We start from the raw sequence: 21,128 nt of genomic DNA, 5'->3' as shown, positions 1-21,128 counted from the left end.
GGGACTGCATTACTGTAATTCAGTCTTGGCAAACCAATATCTTTATGCTGTGTCAAGTATAAACAGGTCTTGCCTTCTGACAGTCAGGCAAACAGTTCTGTGTATGGGGAGTCTGTAGTATTCATGACAGATCACAACAACGTATTAGGGACAGCCATTCCCTCTTAGAAACTGCTTTTCCGATACCCTGGAACATGTTTGGAGTGAACTGTTGTTGGTCACTTAGAGGTCTGGGAAAACTTCTTGAAATAAGGGAATAGACGAGTTGAGGGGAAAATGCAATGCTTTTCATCTGTGCTGGAATGCAGGATGGATTAGACGGCCTGGGGCAGCAGGTGCTGTGTGTGAGGAAGGGAAGGGAAGGGAAGGGAAGGGAAGGGAAGGGAAGGGAAGGGAAGGGAAGGGAAGGGAAGGGAAGGGAAGGGAAGGGAAGGGAAGGGAAGGGAAGGGAAGGGAAGGGAAGGGAAGGGAAGGGAAGGGAAGGGAAGGGAAGGGGCCTGGCACAGTTTTCCCTGTGCTTTTCCCATCCTGAAGGCACAAGGTGGTGCAGGACAAGAGGTTTCTCCCCATCTCCCTGCTGCATGCCTGGGTGTTCCAGTGGAGAGGAAGAGTCTGTACCACCCAAACTCTGATTTACCTCTTCCTCCTCAAATCATTTTAATCCCAGCGTTGTTGCTGTGACACCTGACAGCAGGACACCTACCTGCTGCCTGTGGTAGTTTTTGAGATTTTGAAGCATCAGTAACTGCAGATGCTGCAAACGGACTGGCTGCCCTTGTTACAGTTCCAGTAGGCAGGATTTGGAAGTTACGAACCACACTAATGCTGATGAGCTGGGGTTTTTTTAACTCACCGTATTTGTTCCCGTCTAGCAGCACTGTAGTTAGATCTTTTAAGCTCTAAATGAAGTGTTGTCATGAAGCTTATGATTCAAACAGCAACCTTTAAACTGATGAAGTGAATCTCCTATTTACTCGTGTATTCATTCTTTCCTGTTGAATGAATTACTTTCTATAACAAGTCATTTAAATGAAATATTCAAAGAATGAATGCAGAAAGGCCATTATTATTCTATTTTATATTTTTGATTAATATTATGTATTGTTCTATAAGCATGATGTGTACGTTATACTTATTTTGCATATTTATATGAATCTCCAGTAAAATTTAAGTTGAAGTTTGTTTGTGGGTTTTTTTATAGCTCAGTTCCAAGAAACAAAAATCCATTCCAGGAGGTAAGTCACATAGAAATTATTTTTTTAGTGTTCATGTGTTTTAAAAAAAAAGAGGTCCTGAAGTACCAGTCATTTTTGGTGATCGTGATTAAGAAAATGAGAGGTCTTGTTTGCAAAAGCCACTTAGGCTAACTACATCTAGTGTTAATTATAATTAGCTGTTATTCTGAAGAAATCTTTTCATCTTCAAAGGACTGTGTAAGCATTAACTAATACTGGAGAAAAAAAATCTAGACAGTTCTTCTGGAGGTAATTACAGGGATTTGTTAATATCATAATTGGGTACTCAGCAATTTAAAACCCCCATTTTTGTACTCGATCTTTAGAATGCTCTCTAGATTTAATCCTTTGTCTGGCCTTAAACAGCAGTGTTGGCCACTGATTTAAGTGACAGTGTTTTAAACAGTGTCTGCAATTAAAAGAAAAATGCAAAACCACAAGTTCTGTAGTTTCCTACAAGTATCAGTAACTTTCAGTGTTTTTCAACATAAATATTTGCAAATAGTAAAAGTATTACTTATCTGATTTTACTACCACATTTCACAGGAAAAGTCTTTGCTTTGGAAATGTACAAATGTCTCAGATTTCTCTTTAAATGTCCTCATCATCCTCCTGAACAAAAGAAATACCATGTAGTGTCATATATATGGCTGGCAGAAAATGTCAGTAATAACAAAGTCTATATAAAATTCATATAGTGTAGTCAGTTTGGGGTATTGAATGTTAAAAAAATTAGACAACTATTAACTCTTCTTTTTCTATTCATTAATCATTCTCTTTTAAACCTAGCCCAGAAAATACTGATGGCTTTTACCTGTAATATTCTAGATTACTACTAGAAGTAGGTGGGAGGGGGAAAAATAATGAAAAAGTGTATTCCTTTATAACAGTATTTTGTTTGTGTTCCAAATTAATTCTTACGCATCCATGGAAGTTATTTAACTGTTCCTGTGGACACTGGAGACATCTCCGCACAAAAAAAACTAACATGTTGAAACTGCAGATGTTTGAGATATTTCTTAGTAGCAGCCAGTGATATGTTAAAAGCTCTCTGCTTGCTATTCTGCATCCCACTGAGATTCTTCTGTTATCGTGTTTCAGGCAGGAAGTCAGTAGTTCTGTATCAAGTTCTTTTTAGACTGAAGTGTGGTTAGGATGATTTTTGCTGTAGGCTTCATGATTTGTTATATATTTTACTACCGAAATGTAAATATTTAAATGCATATTCTGATTATGTGTGTGTTACTTTTTAGGCAATAGTGTTTGTAGTTGGAGGAGGCAACTATATTGAATATCAGAATCTTATTGACTACATAAAGGTATGTGCACTTCTGTTGGTTGTAGTCTGTAACTGATAGAAACCAGTTTTATCGGGTTTTCTGTAACATTTAATATTCAGAAGATTAAGTCTATGAAATTAGCCATAACATCCTTACTATATTCACAGTCTGGGAAAAAACTATGTAAGAAATCAGTAAAAAATGGGGGTTATTAATTCAGACCAACAGAGAATTACTGTTTCTAGTATTTTTGCTCACATTTCACTTTTGAATTGAGTACATAAACTACATTCTGCTTTGTTTTGTCTTTCATAATTTACACACTTAAGTGGTTGAAAGCTGTCAGCAGAAGTAGCTGACTGAATTAACCTGTCTTCTGTACTGGTACATCAAATGTCAGTTTGGCTTTACGAATTGTTTTAGAGTCCTGTTTCCAGCTTTCATTTACTGGTGTCAAATAAAGCAGCCGTAGCATATCATAGCCTCAAAAGTAAGAAAATGCTCAGAATGATCTAGTTTTCATAAATCTCGCAAAATAAACACTATAGTGCTTTTTCATATGCAGGTCTGCAACTTGAAGTCTGTTCAAAAAAAGGCCTACAGATAGCTACCTTATTTCACAACAATCTTACTTTAGCATGATATCATTTCACAAGCCAACATAATGCAAACACTATGCTATCTGTCAAAGCAAAGATCAGGTTGGCATTAATATCTGAGCATTTATTATTTACCCACATTTAGAAGTTTTTGTTAATGAGTTAATGACAGGTCATTCCTGATATGCTGGATCATTTGATTCTATATAGAAATCATAAGAGGTCTCATATGCACAAAGAAGAAAAAAATATAACCAACGATGTAATGCTGCTCTAACAGCTTTAATTTCTCTGGTTCCAGCTGGCCAGCCTAGCAGAACACATGTATACCAAAAATCAGTGGATGAAGTAGCTACATCATTGGCCTGTAAGGAACAGGGAGTTGGACTCGATGGGTCCCTTTCAACTTGAGGTATTCTAGGATTACAGTTCTTGAGTGGCAGGGCTGGGACCCGAACGCTTTCCACCAATAAACAATATACAAAAGAGTCTGGATAAATTTTTGAAGTAGGTAATAAATTATTTAAGAGCAGCAGCATACCATTCTTCCTACCAGATCTTACCTTCTTCATGGTACACTTGTCCTGTCCTGTGGCAGACTCGATTGAGGCTTTTCCCACAAAAGAATAAAAAATGGAGCGTTAGTCACTGAAAAACACTTCTTCCACAAAAAAAACACTTGAGAGTTTTATGTTTGGTAAATCCTGAAGAATGGGTAGTCAGAATGTGTGTGCTGGGTTGTTTTCCTCCTCTAACAGGCAGCCATTTAGGAACAGAGCTGGTCTGGGTAGGGGAAAGGAGAGGAAAAGGAATGCAAGTTAAGTGCTCAGCTGAACCTGAATAATTTCTTTAAAATATTCTTGATAACTAGTTATAGCATTAATTGGGGCATCTGTGTGTACCAGAGTATTGTCAAACTTTTGGCTTCCTTGGTTTATCCAAAGCCACTTCAGGTGCCATATTAATTCAAAAGATGCCCAGCAACATGTATTTGTGATGGGCATGCATTACTTCCTACTAAAATAAAACTCTGAATCCCCTAGAGGCTAGTACACTTCTCCAAGACGTCACTGCATAGCAACAGAGCTGAGGTTTGCTGTGTATGCATGTATGTCTATATGTGTGTATGCAGAGCATTTCTGTGATGACAAGGTAAACACTCAGCGCTTCATACAAAGTGGCAGGAAGCTGAAGTTTCTGAGAAATAAGAGGCCAAACAGGAGGTCAGTTGGTAAAGAGATGGAGAGGACAGAAGGAACTGAAAAATATAGGAATGGTAACATTAGATCTTCTGGAGAGCCAGAAGTTGGATGTAGTTTTAATTCTTCTGGAACCCATGGACAGAGGTTTCTTCATCATCAGTTGTCACAGGTGAAGGGTGTTTCTCCACTCAGGCTGCATACATGGCCAGGGGGAGATGCCCTCCCAAGAGAGAAGACTCCCTCACCTCTTTTCCTCTTGGCCGTTTGCTCTTGGGAGAACGAAAAAGGTTAATGAAGCCTTGATTCCATCTCCCACCCCCTAGAGACTTGTCTGCCTCTCTCACAGGCCTCTCCAAATTGCTTTTCCATGTGGTACGCTTCCAACATCTGTTGTTTCCCCAGATGTAGCTTACTAATTATTCTAATATTCCATCAGTATTCCTCCAGAATAAAAAGAGAAAAATCAACAGCTCTGTTCCTGGAAGCAGATACCACAAAGATTTTATTCATGGCTTTGTTTTTCCAAGCACTATCTGCTTTGCCAGTTTGCCTCTGAAAGCACAGAGAAAGTATTTTAAAACTTTCTAAAACAGAAAGCAATGTTCATTCAGCTTTGGCATTCTGGGGTTTTTGTAGGAGAACTAAGAGGAACCCTCAAATCCAATTATTTGCAGTTTTGTGCTAGAACGGACGATTTCACAAACATCAAAAAGCAAATATTTATAATGGCAGATTGTGCCTTAAAATAGATAAATTGGCCAAGTTCAGTTCAACATGCTGAAAACGTGTCATCAAAATTGCAAGCCTCTGAGAGGAGACTTGCATATTGTTTTGCACAAAAAGAACTTTGTGTGTCCCTTAATTTCCTTTAGTAGATGGCTTGATAATCTGTTCCAATTCACCTGTGATAGACATTATCATTTATCTCAAGAAATGTAAATCCAGCATAGTTTTTCAGTCATTAAAAAATATGGGACTTTGAAGAGTACTGAGGTGTTTTGTTTGGTTGTTTTGATTTGGCTCCAGTAATTGTTTGGAGATACAGCTCTTTGTTTGAATGGACTAATGAAACTTTAAAATATGTATGCTTTTATTTAAAATTACACTTTTAGAAGAACATATATGAGAGATTGGAAGTGTATATTAATGTATTTCAGATGTGTCTGAAAAGCAACAGACTCATTTCACAATGATCTGTATGGTTTAAAATATTTTTGGTACTAGGCAGAAACAAATGCTGTTTGGTCGTACTCCTGGAAGTGGAATCTGTCAAAATACCGCTTTAGATCAAAACCAGACCTGTTCAGGCGTCAAGATAAAAAAAAAAATGGCCTGAAACGTGGGAAGATGCAAACTCAAGATCCTGCTCAGTGACAAGAATAGCTTATTACCACAAACCACTCAAAACTAATAAGGATGAGGACTTGAATGAGGATTACCATCTCCCCCAATTAGCATGTGACCACCAGCTAAGGACTGTTTGAATCTGTTTGTGTTACTTTCTGCTGAAATGGCACAATCGGTAATATGTATGAAACAAAATCATTTTTGTCAAGGCTTAAGTTCCTATATTGCTCTTTAATAAGTAAGTTTTACCTAGTTGATATAGAAAAAGCCATATAATTTAACAGCAAAAACAGTTTCTCAAGCCTACACTTTGAGGAACCATGGGATTATTAGCCCAATGATAAAAAAAACCTGAAACCTATGTATTACTTAAACTAATTTTCACTTCCAAAATGCTAATGTAGCACTTTGGCAGCCTTACTGGCAAGTAAAAACTGTTCACTGCAAACGAGGTTTATTATACATCTGATTGAAATAAGCATTTTGTTTCAGAATCCCTTTACAAAAGTGTGCTGGTTTTAATATCGTGCTCACATGGAAAAGAATTGCAGATTGAGGTTTTCAGGTTGTAACACAACGGAAATAGTAAATACGTTGTTACTATTCTTAGAGCAGTGCCCAGGTGTTTTAGGGGGTAGAGTTTGCTCAAGTAAGGTTATTGCCTTCCCCAAGCCATTCATAGATGTGTCAGAGAACCTGGCATTCTTCTGAGTTTAAATGTGTAAAATGCCCCATTTTTTTTGCTTACTTTCTGCCTCTGGTCTCTCATTTTCCACTGCAATTTAATTACAGGGTTTTTCCCTCTGGTGGAACAACTTTCTTTTTCCAGCCAAAACTGTAGGACTTCAATATCATCCAGAGTTATTTTGTGTTGTGTTTGGTTGGTTTTGTTTTACACAGTTAGTTTAAGCCACTTCTGCTACTCTCTTAAACACTTGATTTCTTCCTGTCTGTTTTCTTATATAGGGTAAACAAGGCAAACATGTCCTGTATGGCTGCAGTGAACTTTTTAATGCTACGCAGTTTATAAAACAGGTAGGAATATTTGATAACTTCAGTAATATTTGTTACTTCTGTAACTGTGTGTTGATTTATATACCCTTACATCTCTCCATTGATTAAAAAAAAACACCACACTCATTTGTGAAAGGTTAACACTTGTTCTTGTTATCTGTTTTCACTTGATTGAAATGGAAGTTTGGAGTAATTATTTTTAATTAACTTTTGGAGGCCTGTATTGTTAGTGTGAGTTCACAGGTAAGACAGGTGAACAAGTTCAAAATAATCAGCCTTAACGTAAATCCTAATGAAAAACAGGACTCAGTTCTTGATAGTTTCACAAATATCATGCCTTCCGAGGCTATTCTAGCAACATTTACAAGTTGAAAACTGCTATTCAATGGTGATCTTTAAACTTTGTCCTATTTATAAATACTGGCCTAGTGGTGTCCTAGTGATGTCCATACCTATATTAAAGTCAATCTTTTAGTGCTGTTAAAAACACTTTCATTACCATTACTTCTCTATGCCTCATTTCAGTACAAATACAAAATAAAAATCATTCACGGTGGGCAGCAAAGAGCAGCCCTTCAGTCACCATCTATGGTTTTGCTTCCTACTAAGATGAGAATGAATTATTATTCAAAACTACATTTTTAAGAGTTAATTTAAATTCTTGTTGTACTTGAAGAAGACCAATGGAACTTATGAGCTTGTAGCTCTTCCGTCAGCTGAGTTAACTTTTATGTTGACTTCACTGTGTACAACGTACCTTTACCTCTGAGATTTATTCAAATCTTACGATTTGAAGCTCAGATCCTCTCCTGTGAGGATATGCATGAAGCGTTCGATTACGAGCATACTTTTCATTGTAAGAGACAACTGAAGCTTATAGGATGGAAATATTTATTGTATTAAGTGGATATTAGTTTGACTGAAAGAATAAGGTTAGAATCCTAATGCTTTTCTGTCTCTTCATGTTTAGCTGTCCCAGCTTGGCCAGAAATAAGACTGGAACACCATTACCTGGACGGCAACCTGACAACAAAGAACTGTTAAAACATTCAGATGTCTTCATAACTATGATTTTGCCATTATATTAAAACTTAAACCCATTTTCATTAATATGATAACTTCAAAAAAATCTGTAATTAATACAGTGTATATCAGCGTTTCAGAAATAAACCTTAAAACCTGCTATATTTTGGTAGGGGTCAGTTTCGCGTTATTACATTTTAAATGTGATATTAGCTGGTACAGTATATGATATGGTATATGACAGAGCTGGCTGAAAAGCATAGCGTTTTCAACTTCTTATATATAGTTTCTGTTACAGTAAAGAAAGCAATGGCTTGAAGGAAAGATCAAGTCTATCTTTAGAAGATGTGTTCTTCTTGAAAGCCAGACTGTCTTTATTTAACAAAATTGAAAAGGTCAAAACTGCCTTTTAGGATCACAGACAACCAGCCTTAGTGCAAGAGAACTACTTCTTACCCTTTTATTTTCCTAAGGTTGTTGTACTTAGATTTGTGCAGTCTTTGTTAGATGGTCCAACGATGTACTTGAAGATTCCTTCAGTACAAGTTTCTGATACAGTAATTCAGTTTTCCTCTTAAAGTTAAGAGAAAATTGCTTGCCTACACAGTCACAGTTTCAAACTGTGAAATCTTTAATAGTTTTCTTTTACACTTTTTATTGTAACTGCTTTGACTGTTATGTATGGGAATAAACCAAGTCCTACTCACAGAACAGCTCTTAAACTGTTTTATAAGCACAAGTTTAAAATACAGTTTTTCATGATTGCATGAGGTGGGGGGCATTTAGTAGTTCAAAGAACCTCTTGATATAATTTTTTGCCAGTAATGATAGCTCTGGAGAGTGCATACAGGATTGAGAGAAGGGAACAACATTTTTTTTATAGATGCAGGTCTTTACCTCTAGAAACAGCACTGCTGGTGGTGATGAAGCAAGAAATGTCTTCAAAATGACACCTAACAAACATACTCAAAAAGTGAAAAGAAAAAATTTGGTGTGGGTTTATTAAGAAACTGAGATCACAAGAATTACTGGCTTACTGGAATTTTTTCAGCAGTGTTTTTTTTGCACTGTTCTTCAATACTGAATGTTAATTTTGTTCTAAAGGGAATATTTTTTGCCCCAGCTGGATTTTTTTTCAGAACATCTATAAAAGCGGTTTATCTATTTCTTAAAAGTATCACAATAAAAAAAAAATGCGTAATCTAGACCATGTTAGCAAAAAGTAGTAATGTCATTTAATTATCTGAGCTCAGTGTTGTAAGCTACTCCACACTACTACTATAAACTTCCAACTTTGCCAAGTCAATAAATATGTTTAATGTCATGTTAATTATAGTTGTTGTATGTGAGCACTCTCCCATACAGCCATCAGCAAGGACTCACTGTGTTAAATGCAGTTCATTATTCTAATTCCCTACATATACACTATATTTGTTAGTAAAAAAACAAGGTCAAAATGCATTTAGAAAATGAAAATTACATTTAAGGTATTTATTGCTTCCTGTGGGAGTTTATTCTGGGAGCTTGAAATAATCCATCCCCAAGAAAGCTGTGCTTCCTTTGCAGAGAGTTTTAACTTTGCAGCTGACAACCAGCTTCTGAAAAATACGACCTTTTGTCCAGCTCTTGTGATAGGATGAGCCCTGCTTGTTTAAACCAGGAGCAGTCCTAAATCTCAGCTTAACAGAATTTGCTGGTTGCTGTGTTCAAAAACCTAACTTGTAGTCTTTACACTGCCTCTGGGGACAGGTTTGATTTGTGCGCAGCTTCATAGCTGGATCTTCAGGTCTGTTATGTGAGCATGTGCTGGTCAATTTGGGTTTTGTTGGTTTTTTGTTTTGCTGTGGTTTTTTTTTAAATACAGTTTTAGTACTTCAAACATTCTCCTCTTTCCTTTCTGAACTAGATTTCTGGTTTTGCTGTATTAGCAGTCTTAAAGTTCTCTGTTACCATTAAAATCTCAAATTTACTACTTTGTAGAAGATCACTCATCGTGTTTCTCACAACCCAAGATACAACGTGCTGGTTTTTGTTACTTGGCTGTCTTCCGTAAATACCTCCTGTGGAATTAGGAGTGTAGAAGGATGTACAAGAAATCTCAAGGTTAAAAGTAAGCTGGCTCTTGGGCAAGCTTATTCAATTTATAGCCAGTCACTATGCCCTTCACATCCTGAAAGGTGCCTCAAAGGCCTGCGCCTAAAGAAGAGGTTGTGCCTGGCTCTCTGACTCTTAGGTAAAACAGTACCAGCAGCATTCATGGTGCTATTAAACATTTTAACTGGCTGCATGTAGGACTGGGGAGTTTTGGAACTTTTGTAGGCTCTTCCTCATTAGAAAAGCTCAGGCAGGACTGGCTGACAGGGCAGCACCGATGGCAGCACCAGCCTCTGTACAGCAGCTCCCGTGTCTAGGGACTGGGAATTCTTTACTGGGATCTACCTTCCCACTTAGGTAAGTAAAAGAAGCACAAGGCTGTACTTGTTCTCAGGAAGAAAATAAGCATTCTGGTCTTCAGCTGTGGAAAATAGGCACATCTGTCTTTCAGGAGGTAGAGCAAACCTTACAAATGGTTACATATGGATGTCATTTAAGAAATAATTCACAATTTGAAACAGTAAGCTTTTGCTTGCTTTAATATTTTAATTTAAAGGTTTTAGAACATTTACATGAATATTTTGTGAATGATTAATTTAGTGCTTTTGTTTTTCAGAATTAGACACTGATACAACTCAGTATTTCTTTCCTATGATAGAAGCAAATTTTGCCAACATTGATGGTGTTTACATCCGGCTGAATGGCACTTAGAACAGCAGCTTTTTCCCAAAGCCCATTAGTTCTATAGAAGACAGGAAACGCTGCTGCCATTCATGGTTACAGAGCCGACACTGCTGTGCACACAAATTCCATGACCAGAGTTGAAAAAAGTGCAGCTCTTACCTCTTCAATGATCTAGTCCAAAATGGAATTGCTTAATGGTTGGTCCAGTGTGTTGACTGGAACAATCCTAAGAATAAAAGGTTTATGAGTAGGTACATAAGAACTAGCTTCAAAACTATCAATCATAAGTTCTTCAGATCTGAACTAAAAGGTGTTGGGCTGAAACAACCTCCTAGCCCTTGTTTACCGACAGCAGAGAGACCTCCTCGCTCTCATCAGTTGGATGATTCCTCAGTCGTTCCTTGTTGCTGGCAGAGGGCTCTGCCTCATAGAAGGTCAAGTGTGGTCCGTGTTCTAGTGTTACGGAAAAACTAGCCACAGTGACAACGATTTCTCTGTAACTTCAGAGATCACAGAAAATGTTAATAATTTTCTTGCAGTGAATCAGTTGATGATTTAACCCACTGTTTTGTTTGGAAATGGTTTGGTGACTCTGCTCCATGTAGAAATCTGTCATTTTCAGCAGCATTCAAATATATTCTGCTCCTTAATGTGGTCTCATGTCACTAAGACACGCAAGCCCTCCTTCAAAGGCGTACAAAAATCAGCATATTTAGTCAACCCACACATCATGATTTTTCTTCTCAAATTATAAACCCTTAGTTCAATTATAAACTTAGCTTTCCCTTTATCTGCCAGTGTCTTTCCCCATCTGAAAACCAAGCAGGACCAACTTTTACATTTTTAAAATGTTATACTGAACCTCTCCTGGCTCCTTCTTGTAATTGCATAGGTTGGCTTTCTTGGTTTGGCAATGGAGGTGTGATCTTTATCCTGTGACACCAGACACAGCCCCAAAAGCCTCAGGACTATTCAGTCATGAGTCCTGCTTCAGTCTTCCAATCTCATGTGTGTGCATTCATATTTTTGGCAATCTAAGGGCTAGATCATATGCATAATGCTTTTAAATAAAATTGGTTTTTAGCACCTCGGCACGGATGTGCAATTTAGCTATTATTTACTGCTCCACATTCTTGCTTGTATTGTGTATGTATCATGAAAATAAACAGATGAAAATTAACCTGGATGAAAATGAAGTGCCAGACAGCTGTGCGGCTTCCCTTACCAAGAACTGGTGTGGATTCTTTCCATATTCACTGGGAGGTTTTGTTTTGGATTTAGTAATGACCTGATATTAATACAATTATCCATAGTGTTTCCTGTAACTTAAACCATTCCCCTCACCTTTCTTTCCCTTCCCCAAAATAAATTCATGATCTCTTCCCTTTACATACAGACCTTCAAAGGTTTTGAAATTATACTGAAGATTTAGTTTTAGCAGATAATGGGATTACTACTACTTCATTTTGGGAAGTAAAATTGCACAGATCAGCTCAATCTTTTTGTGGTGAACTTAAATAAGCTGTTTAATTTACTCCCTGAAATGAGCCAGGACCATTTGTACATTCAGCTACAATGGCAACATTTTCTCAGTTCTTACAGCATCTCTAACACGGACAATAACTGCAACCTCTCATGTGCCAAATTTGGCACCTTATACATGAATGACGTCAGGAGCTCTGCTGCAAAATGTTTATTTCAATGTAAGTATAGCATTAAATTGATTTTAAAATAGAATCCAAGCACTGAATCTGATGAATGCCTCTCAAAACACTTTTTAAACCATAAATCAACATGGACAGTTTTTATGTTTCAAAAGCAAGTAATTACATCTATACACTTCTTCTAGACCACAAATATGCACCATATTAGATAGTCTGAATAAGGGCTACTTTTTCTTCTGTCTATAAATCCCATATGATTGGCGTCTTCCAATGTGGCTTGTTCATTCTTTTATGCACTGGTGTTTTCTGTTATGTGTCCATAACAAAGGCTATCAGATCAGGTCACAAAACCATATGAGGGAGAGATACCAGCCAAAGACGACAGATTATGACACAAAATGTTTCACAGGCAAGCACACAGTATTTTTTGTAGAGCTTGTATAATAGCAGAGCTAATTGTCATATTGCCAGTTTTGCTAATGCTGAAATAATCCTTCCCTTTTCATATGTGAATGAAGTGAAACTCTGCTGGTGCAATATTTTCTTCAGATTTCCTTACCAGTATGTTCCATTCCTCCAGGAGTATCTTTTTTGCTTCATTTTCCTGGGATTGTTGACAGCTAAACTACGAGCTCCAGCTGGGATATGAATTCACTCTTCAGCTACAACATCAATTCATTTCCCATAGATTGTAAATCAGCCACAGGCCCTCTTCATTCAGATAAAATGATAGTTTGAATTGGTAACTCACAGGGAAAGACAACTATTCCTAAATGCCATAGTCTGTCCAGCTGCAGTACTGAGGACATTTTTTGCTTCCCAGTGGAAAAGCTTTGCCTAGCCAGTCTTCCCTCTCTGTAACCATGCTCTGACGCGTTCTCTGAAAGCAAAGAACATTAAGATAAGCACACAGGGAAGGAAACTATACAAGTAATCTACCTGCTGTCGGGTTTCTATGAGTCCCGAAGTCACCTTTATCATATGAGGGAAATGTGGTAGTTTGAAGGGGAAGAGGGAAGAAAAACAAACAAACAACTGGCAGTCCTCTAGAAGTAAGCAAAGAACACAGACATACTTGCTCTGTAGACCCTCACTGTACGCTGCGGGCTTGTTCTGCAGCTCTTATTGGGACTTCGTACAAGTTTTCGCTAAGGCACGTCACCAGCTTTGTGATGGTTCTGCAGACCACATTTCCCCCAGGCGAGTAACCTGGCCCGTTAACCTTGCACAGGGCAAGAAAAATCAGTGTTATTATCAGCCCAGAGCTCTCAGGGAGAAGAGCGCTCACATCGTTAGCCACACTCGCTCCTCACTGGAAAAGTTGAACTTCTGCAGGCTTGGGCCCAACGTGAAGACAGGTGAACCAAAAAGAGGCCACCCTCTGCAAAACAAGTTCTTTTTATTTTAATTATAATATCTCTCATTTATTAGTCAGAATTAAGTTCCTGTCTGTTTTTCCTTACCTCTCCCCCTCAATTCACTGCAATACCAATGATCAAAAGCACAGTCCCTATACTTTAGGATAGGATCCAGCTTAGTCAAAAAGTCAGGGAAAACCTGATGAAAACTGATGTAGTTTTATAACTGTGGCAGTCAAACCATGAACACCAAAGCTGTGATGTTTTCCAAATTCTTTTTCTCCTTTAGGTGTCATTAGTAATTTGTTCCGCTATTCTCCTGGCCTGGCCTCCCTACGTGCAGTCTCTATCTGGTCAGAATCTGGGCTTCAAGTGCCAAGCTCACCAGTAGCCCAGCCAGGCTTTCTACAAAGCCTGACAGTTTCTAAAGTTCATTCATCAACACTGGCGTGGGCCCTAAATAAGGGCCTTAGAAATCTGTTCCAGTGTCCCAGCAGAGACAAGGATTTAGCCCCAAAATGCTCATATCCTTTGATACCTCAAAGGAAACAACTAGTTGCCTTCCCAAACCCACAGAAATATTTGTACATCTAAAGTTCCTGAAGCAAAAACACACCAGATTTAGAAGAATCTTTTGGCAGAAGATTACCTTGCTTTCTGTTACCTATTTCATATAAATTTTCATTTTGGGAATGAAAACAGTGCTAAGAAAATACATGCAACTCTAGCTGACTTAGATCTAGAAAAGACTGCATTCTTTGGAAATTTTCACAGTAAGAAATCAAGGACAAACGTCTATCATTTAGTTAATATGTCACATTTTGTTGCTGTTCAGATATATATTTTTTCACAACGACAACAGAAAAGCTAAATGAACTCAAAGGGTGTTCACTGAAAGCCAATCTTACTCTAGTCTCCTTCTTTCTTTTTGCTTAAAATTATTACATTAAAGATATTCCCTTTTGTTCAAGTGTTTTTACTGGTCCCCTAAAATTTACCCCTTCTGTACACAGTATTTCAATTTTTTTGATCATGCATAGTGCTCTTAAGTGTAAGAAGATTTCCACCTCTGCAGCTGCACCCTAGAGAAGTCTGTAAGGGAGCAGCCACTGTGCCCAAGTCCAGCTTCTCAAACAGTTTGTTGGTTTGGGGTTTTTCCACCCCCCTCACAATGGAGGTAAAACTGGAGAGGGGTGGCAGACCTGATTGCAATTTGCAGATGCATCGTGATTACCATCTTAGTTTCCCTTGCTCATTGAGAACAAATTTTGCTGTGTCTGCAACCTGGTGAGTGCCAGAGCCTGAGCGCAGCCCAGGCTGGAGCTCAGCTCTGCAGCACATGGAGTGTCTGTGATAAGGGCTCCGTGGCTGCTCAAACTCCAGAACATCTGAAGCTTGAGGAGCAGCATTCCATCGGGCCCAGTGCCATGGCCTAAGCCAGACTGCACAGAAAGTCTTGCTGCCTGGGCAGGGAACTTGGCTGGGGTCACTAAGGGCCAGGAGGGACTATGAAAGAGGTAGACCCAGATGAGCCATCCTTCTTCTCCCAAATGAAGGCCCGGATCAGAAGATGTTGGGATGACACAAGCAGGAGAAAAGGTGCATGGGGCTGGCAGGGTCAAACTTATTTGGTTTACAGAAAGCTCTGGAACAGCCAAATATTAAATGGCTCATTGTTCAATGTGACCACAGGTAACCAAAGGGCTTCAGCCTATCTTAAAAGGGGAAAATGGAGAATTAGGCCCTTCCCAAGGCACCAAGGTGTACAGGTCACTCAGGCAGCAGAGTGGGAAGGAGGAGGGATCATAAAAGGACTTCAGCAAAAGTTCAAGAGGCAGATTGTCCCCTATAATGAAAGGCAAGGGCAGAAAGTAGTGCTATCCATCAGCAAGCCTACAGAGAGACACTACACAGGCTCCCCATAGTCTTTCCACAGTAGTCACAAGTAAATGATCTGGCAATAGCAGTGGGCCCCATCCCAGGGGATGGTCTGAGGATAAAGGTCACCTCTCTCCCTCCTTCTCTCTCCTTCCCAGGAGGATGGCCAGGAGAAGAGCAGGGCACTGAGCCACGAACCTCCGGTGACCACATAATGGTCAGTAGCATCCACTACCAAACAGAGCCGGGATGGAGACTCCAGCATCCAAAAATCACATCCTGCTGAGTCAGAAGTGAGACTGGGGACACACTGGAATTCTTCACTAGAAGAAACAGCTACCAAGGAACAAGTGAATAAATTCACATATTTAGGCACAGAACTGAATACCAGGAAAAATTAATGCTACCTACCCAAAATTATGTGAACAGAAGCTAGAAGCACAAAGTAAACACAGAAAAATGACTACAGGTAGCTCCAAGATCTTGCACGTTGTGCCACAGCTACAGTTCCACTGTATAAACCTTTGTGGGTATACAAAAGATTTAGTGGCTTGGCAATAATCCACCCCAAAAAAAAAAGGTGGAAATTTAAAACATTAGGTTGATCCTGTTGTTCTTTTATTGGAAAGCCTGGATTGGAAAGGAAACAAAATCTTAACCAGGTCTATGTATCAGACAGAAGTTGGCTATAAACTAAAATAATCTCTTGCTACAAATACCAGTACAGCTATTTTGAGAGGGAGCACAGAAAACATGAGTTTGTGCCAAAGGGCTGCCTTGTGGTGCATACAATCAGGTTCCCAAGGCTTTTGGAGAGATTGGTACTCGTGCAAGAATATTCAACTATATGTGAGTCAGATTCTTGAAAAATAGTGAAGGCCCAACAGTCAAGGAATGTCTACCTGCAGCATCTTATACTGTTTTGTGTGTTCTTTTGTTCATCCTGAAATTCATTAAAACTCACCAGAAATGGCAGTGCTTTATCTACTGCAATGGCAGACATGCAATATATATTTCCACACACAAGGGCAGAAGCAAATTTCATTATTAAACACAAAACATGGTTTTAGGAACCTTAACATTTTCCACATCACCATTACGATTAGATGAATGTGTTAACTTCCTTATGCAAGTATTTTTATTGTATTTGATATTTGAAATGTCTGAACATGTCTAAATTTAAGAAGTCAGTAGGTCTGTTGTTTTGAAATGAGGAAAGAGTTGACATGATATGAATTAAAATAAAACTATTTCTAATCAAATGACATCAAGTAAGTTATTTTACTTGCTATTTACATTAAACCTGACTGGTAAGTAGGTATTATGAGCCATACTTAAAATGGAACGCAACCAACTTGAAAAGGATATTTTTTTATTTTAATAAAAGTGTTTTTCATAACTCAGTGTTCCTTTTTCCTTTCCCCACTGTGATCAGAATTTAACTGTCTGAAAGTTCATCTGGCAGCGGAAATGTTATTTCCAGTTTGCCTACAGATACAGTCATTTCTCAGGAGCTGGCTCATAGCAGATGCTTTTGTAGATAGTCTTTAAACTTTGCCATTTCAGAGGCAAACACTCTTGATCAAAGGATGAATAAAAAGAAAAGCCTCAGGAGATTCCTTCTCGCTGACTACCTCCAAAGGGTCCTCTCAGGTTACAAGCTCTCTGAATCTCAAAGCTACCTTTAGTTTCTATTTTTATCTTCTAAGTTTCTAGACCTGTAGACCTAAAAGCAACTACAAAGCTTCCTTGTAGAACAGGCATGCTTGATCTTATTTCACTGGGTACTTTTAAAGAGAGGGAGACAGGGAGCTGTGGATGGAAGCCAACGCCACAGCGTAAGCACCAAACTGATCTGGTTGTGTCCTCCATAGGACAGTGTTGTTGCTCCATAGACTGCAGAAGAGGGCATGTTTGTAGGAGAAATACATGGTACTTGCTTTGAGGGCTGCAGATGAAGAACAGAACCTAGAGAGCAGCAGACATTTAGAGTGAAGGCACAAAAGGTGAAGGGATAATACATCACAGCCATGCGTGTGAACACTGTCCTTTTTCAGAGAGCAAGGGAAGAGCATCGGTGCCGCTGAAGGAATGGGAAGGAAGTAGGGAGCCTTCTGCACGGTGGGAAAGAAATGGCTAAGAGGGGTAAACAGACACCACTTGAGTTAGATTAGCTCTTGATTGGAGTCTCTTTAAAGAAAAGATGTAAAAGAAAGTAGAGGCACGCACGCATAGAGAATTACCCTTGTAGGAGGAAAGTTTTTCCTATTGCAAGAGAAAAGGGCCCTATTCTACTGAAATGAAATACTGGCTATTCAACAAGACTTAAGAAAAAAAGAAAAAAGAGCATCTGAGAACAATGTATCTATTATAGCCTTGTTTTCCAGCAGATGTTTTGAGGTGACACAGAACAGCTTAGTAGCTGGGTGTTCTGTTTTAAAGACCATGCTGTGAGTCGTTCCGGAACAGAGCTATTTTGGCTATACAGGGCTTTCAAATTACCATTTTTAAAGTGTACTTAAGCTGGTAAGCTATGAGTAGCTAAAGACTTCTGTTTGAGGAAGAAGGGCGAGAGGCCAAGAAAGGTACCTCCAAAAGGAAAATGGGCTTTATTAAATCAAAGTGCATAAACAGTACTAATCTTATCTGTTTTTCATACATCGCTCTGCAGCCTTAATAAAATAACGTATTTCGCTTGAATTCAAAACTAACATTTCTAGCACATAGAAAAAGAGCTTTTACTTTGCAAAAATATTTTTACAACAACCAGGCATCTGAATGCAGTTCCCAAAGAATGAGCACGCGGTGAATAATGATGCTATAAACTCCGTTTGACCCTTAAACAGCTTTCGTTTTGAAACAGGCCTTCGTTGAAGGTGCTATTCATAATGAAACATTCAGCAGAGTTGTTCAGCATGAACTTAGTTTCCAGAAGTCTGAATAAATAAACCTCTATGTAAGTAGCAAGAAGCTCAATAGTTTCCCCAATCTCATCAGCTCTTCCTGTCTGACAAAGGCCTGGGAGCAGCCGTGTGGCCGATGTGCAGGTACCTCAGCAGTGCCCAGTGCCCTCCCTGTGCCCAGGGCTTGTGCAGGTTTGTGGGCAGCAAAACACATGATTATTTTACTCACACCCCACCACAAATGCATTGCTGCCAAGCCTCTCTGCTTGACCAGCACCTTTCACATAAATACAATCAGACTATTTCCAGTGCTTGTCTTGCCCATCACAGCCTGGAAAACCCTTGCCCAAAAATCCCTCATCCTAATGCGAATCAATGTTTTTATAGGATGAAATTAAAACAACGTAACTTCAAATCTCTCTTCAGCACCGGCAAAATATTCAAATACATATTCTGTAATTTAAAATGCAGATATGTTTTATGAATAAAATTGCTTGTGCACAGCAATATTTACTGTCCTGCTGTTACTTCTGCCCATAGTAAACACTTCGAAATGAGCACTTTCATTCTGAGGTTGAACACACACAAAGCTGTGTCATGTTCAAGCAGTGCTCTTACAAAAAAACACCCATCCAGAAGTTTTAGAGCTGCTGCTGAAGATGTTTAGTTTATCTGAACTCCTGAATTAACACCATGAGATTCTGGAATGCAATATGCTTCTAGTAAAAAGTCCAGACATTTGAGAATAATCACCTGAACTAAACCCATTTAAAATCCAACACATTACAACCATGACAGAAGTCATGGGAGACAGCTTTCTATAGTTCCTGCCTGGAGGGGGAAGCAGTCCTGACACAAATGGACATTGCCCAGCTGTGTGTCCCCTCATGGTGCCCATGCTGCTGAGGAGACCCCACTTCCATCACCTCTTTGGTAGCACTTGTGCATCACCTGCAACAAGCTGGCATGCACAAAGCCACCGGGTTCTGCCGTTCAGTTGTCCAGAAACTACACAAGTGCATAAATTGCTGCAGCTATTAAAATCTTTGATGATCAGTTTAATTATTTCCATCAATAATGAGGAAATCACAGACACTGCCAAAAAAAAACCCCTCAAACTATTGGTATTTTTATGAATAGTTCACTAAGAAAATTTTAACAACCTTACACGTTTCATAATAGCATAGGGCACTTTAAATTGTTCTCAACCAGGCCTGTTGCATATTTGTCTTCTTTGTCACCAGGTATCATGTGCTCTAAAGGCTTGTAAATTGAGGTCAAATTTAGACATTTGCAAATTACTTTGGCTTTACTAAACCATGCACATGCTTTATGTAAAAACAGATAGATTTTTCAAAAGTACTCTTTATTATCTTAATTCTGCTGCAACTGAAGTGAGGAAAACACAGCAAACAGCAACAGTCATATTAGCAAGACCAGGCAATCCATCCAGCCTGGCACCCCCAGCAGTGTCAATACCAGCAGCTTCAGAGACAAAACAATTCTGCAGCCCAGAACTTGACTCTAATACAGATTTCTATTCACTATTGTTTGGTGTCAACAAATTAGTCCAAGCTATCAATACTTTGTAAGCCATAACCATAAACCCTGTCATTACAATTATTGTATTTGAGCATTTGATCTTATTAACACTTTGCAGATACAACATCTGTGTCCTAGTTTCTTAGATTTATTCAAAGCACAAGTTTATTGGTAACAGCCCAGCTTGAGCAGTTCTTGAAAATTCCTAATATACACATATAAAACACACAAACGTTTTCGCCAAGTAAAACCACAATGCCAGCTGTGAGTTCAGAGTTAGGTATTTGCAAACACGGAGGACAGTACAATATATATCTTTGCCCATGAGACAAGGCAGTGGGAGATTTATTCAACTGTGAGGAGGCAAGAGAGGTGATTGGGATTTTGTTGTATCAAAGAGCAGAAAACATATCAGTCTTCTAAAAAACAAACACTTCAACACTTGTGGGAAACCAATCCAAAATTTAAAGGGATGGCTGCCACTGCTAATGGGTCCTTGGGGTATTGCTCACCACCATGACAGACAGAAAATATATGTGATTTAAATGCAAGTAAATATCTAGTGTCTTTTTATTTCTTGAAAGTGCAAACTGCATATGCTTGTTAATCCTAACTGCGGCTTTTATCATTTTAGCATTTACTATGCTACTTCTAGGAAACTAAGGAGACATACTTCAATTATCTCACTGTTAACGCTAATTGTATCACCAGTTGCCGACTTGCTCATTTTCTCCTGACGAATGACTCTAGTAAGTTCTCTTTTCTGCTCTCATTTCTTTTCTCAGTGTGCTCCCCAGACATTGTTAACACAGAGATTTTCTTTCTCACTTACAAATCTCCACTTGGCATTTACTAAAATATTACAGGACATAGTTAAAAGCCAGCGGGCTAAAATCCATTTAAACCAACTTGATAAAAAAGAAAGGATCTGGAGGGGTGGGGGAAGGCACTGAACTGTTCTCTACTGACCTAATGGCAAGCCTCTGGCTCCGAGAAGTCCTACAGATCTCAGGTAGAAAATCATCCCCCCACCCTCCAAAAATCAGCCTTCACGTATGGGAATATTTGTGTTTAAATCTCTGCTAGAATCTTAATTCAATCACATGAAACAGGAACCATGAGACATGACAATATTAAAATACACCCTCTGCCTTCAAATACATCTCGTAAGCAAGCAGAGGAAACAACGCATTTTGCTGCACCTATTCTTCGTACAGTCATTGAAAGAGATACCTCATCTGCTGTCAGACAAAGGGACTAGTCTATGCCACACCAAAATAATTTGTTTCAATGAAATTTTCATGA

The 21,128-nt window shown here is 38.8% G+C and overlaps 1 protein-coding gene and 1 long non-coding RNA gene across 2 annotated transcripts in view; one reads left to right on the top strand and one right to left on the bottom strand.

Moving 5' to 3' along the window:
- Window positions 1-8,408, top strand: part of SCFD1 (sec1 family domain containing 1) — a 53,173-nt gene extending 44,765 nt beyond the window's left edge. Inside the window, exons 22-25 of the mRNA XM_065064140.1 lie at window positions 1,202-1,235; window positions 2,489-2,554; window positions 6,630-6,698; window positions 7,648-8,408. Of these exons, the coding sequence (XP_064920212.1) occupies window positions 1,202-1,235; window positions 2,489-2,554; window positions 6,630-6,698; window positions 7,648-7,671 (193 nt within the window). The 3' untranslated portion in view covers window positions 7,672-8,408. The remainder of the gene's footprint in view (window positions 1-1,201; window positions 1,236-2,488; window positions 2,555-6,629; window positions 6,699-7,647) is intronic.
- LOC135579565 (uncharacterized) overlaps window positions 1-21,128 on the bottom strand; it is a 53,321-nt gene that overhangs the window by 7,149 nt on the left and 25,044 nt on the right. Inside the window, exons 2-3 of the long non-coding RNA XR_010472917.1 lie at window positions 10,638-10,704; window positions 3,678-3,724 (exon numbers count right to left, since the gene is read on the bottom strand). This is a non-coding gene — a long non-coding RNA (uncharacterized LOC135579565). The remainder of the gene's footprint in view (window positions 1-3,677; window positions 3,725-10,637; window positions 10,705-21,128) is intronic.

This window comes from Columba livia, chromosome 5, assembly GCF_036013475.1.
Source record: "Columba livia isolate bColLiv1 breed racing homer chromosome 5, bColLiv1.pat.W.v2, whole genome shotgun sequence".
NCBI lineage: Eukaryota > Metazoa > Chordata > Aves > Columbiformes > Columbidae > Columba > Columba livia.
This window is presented reverse-complemented; position numbering and strand designations above follow the sequence as displayed.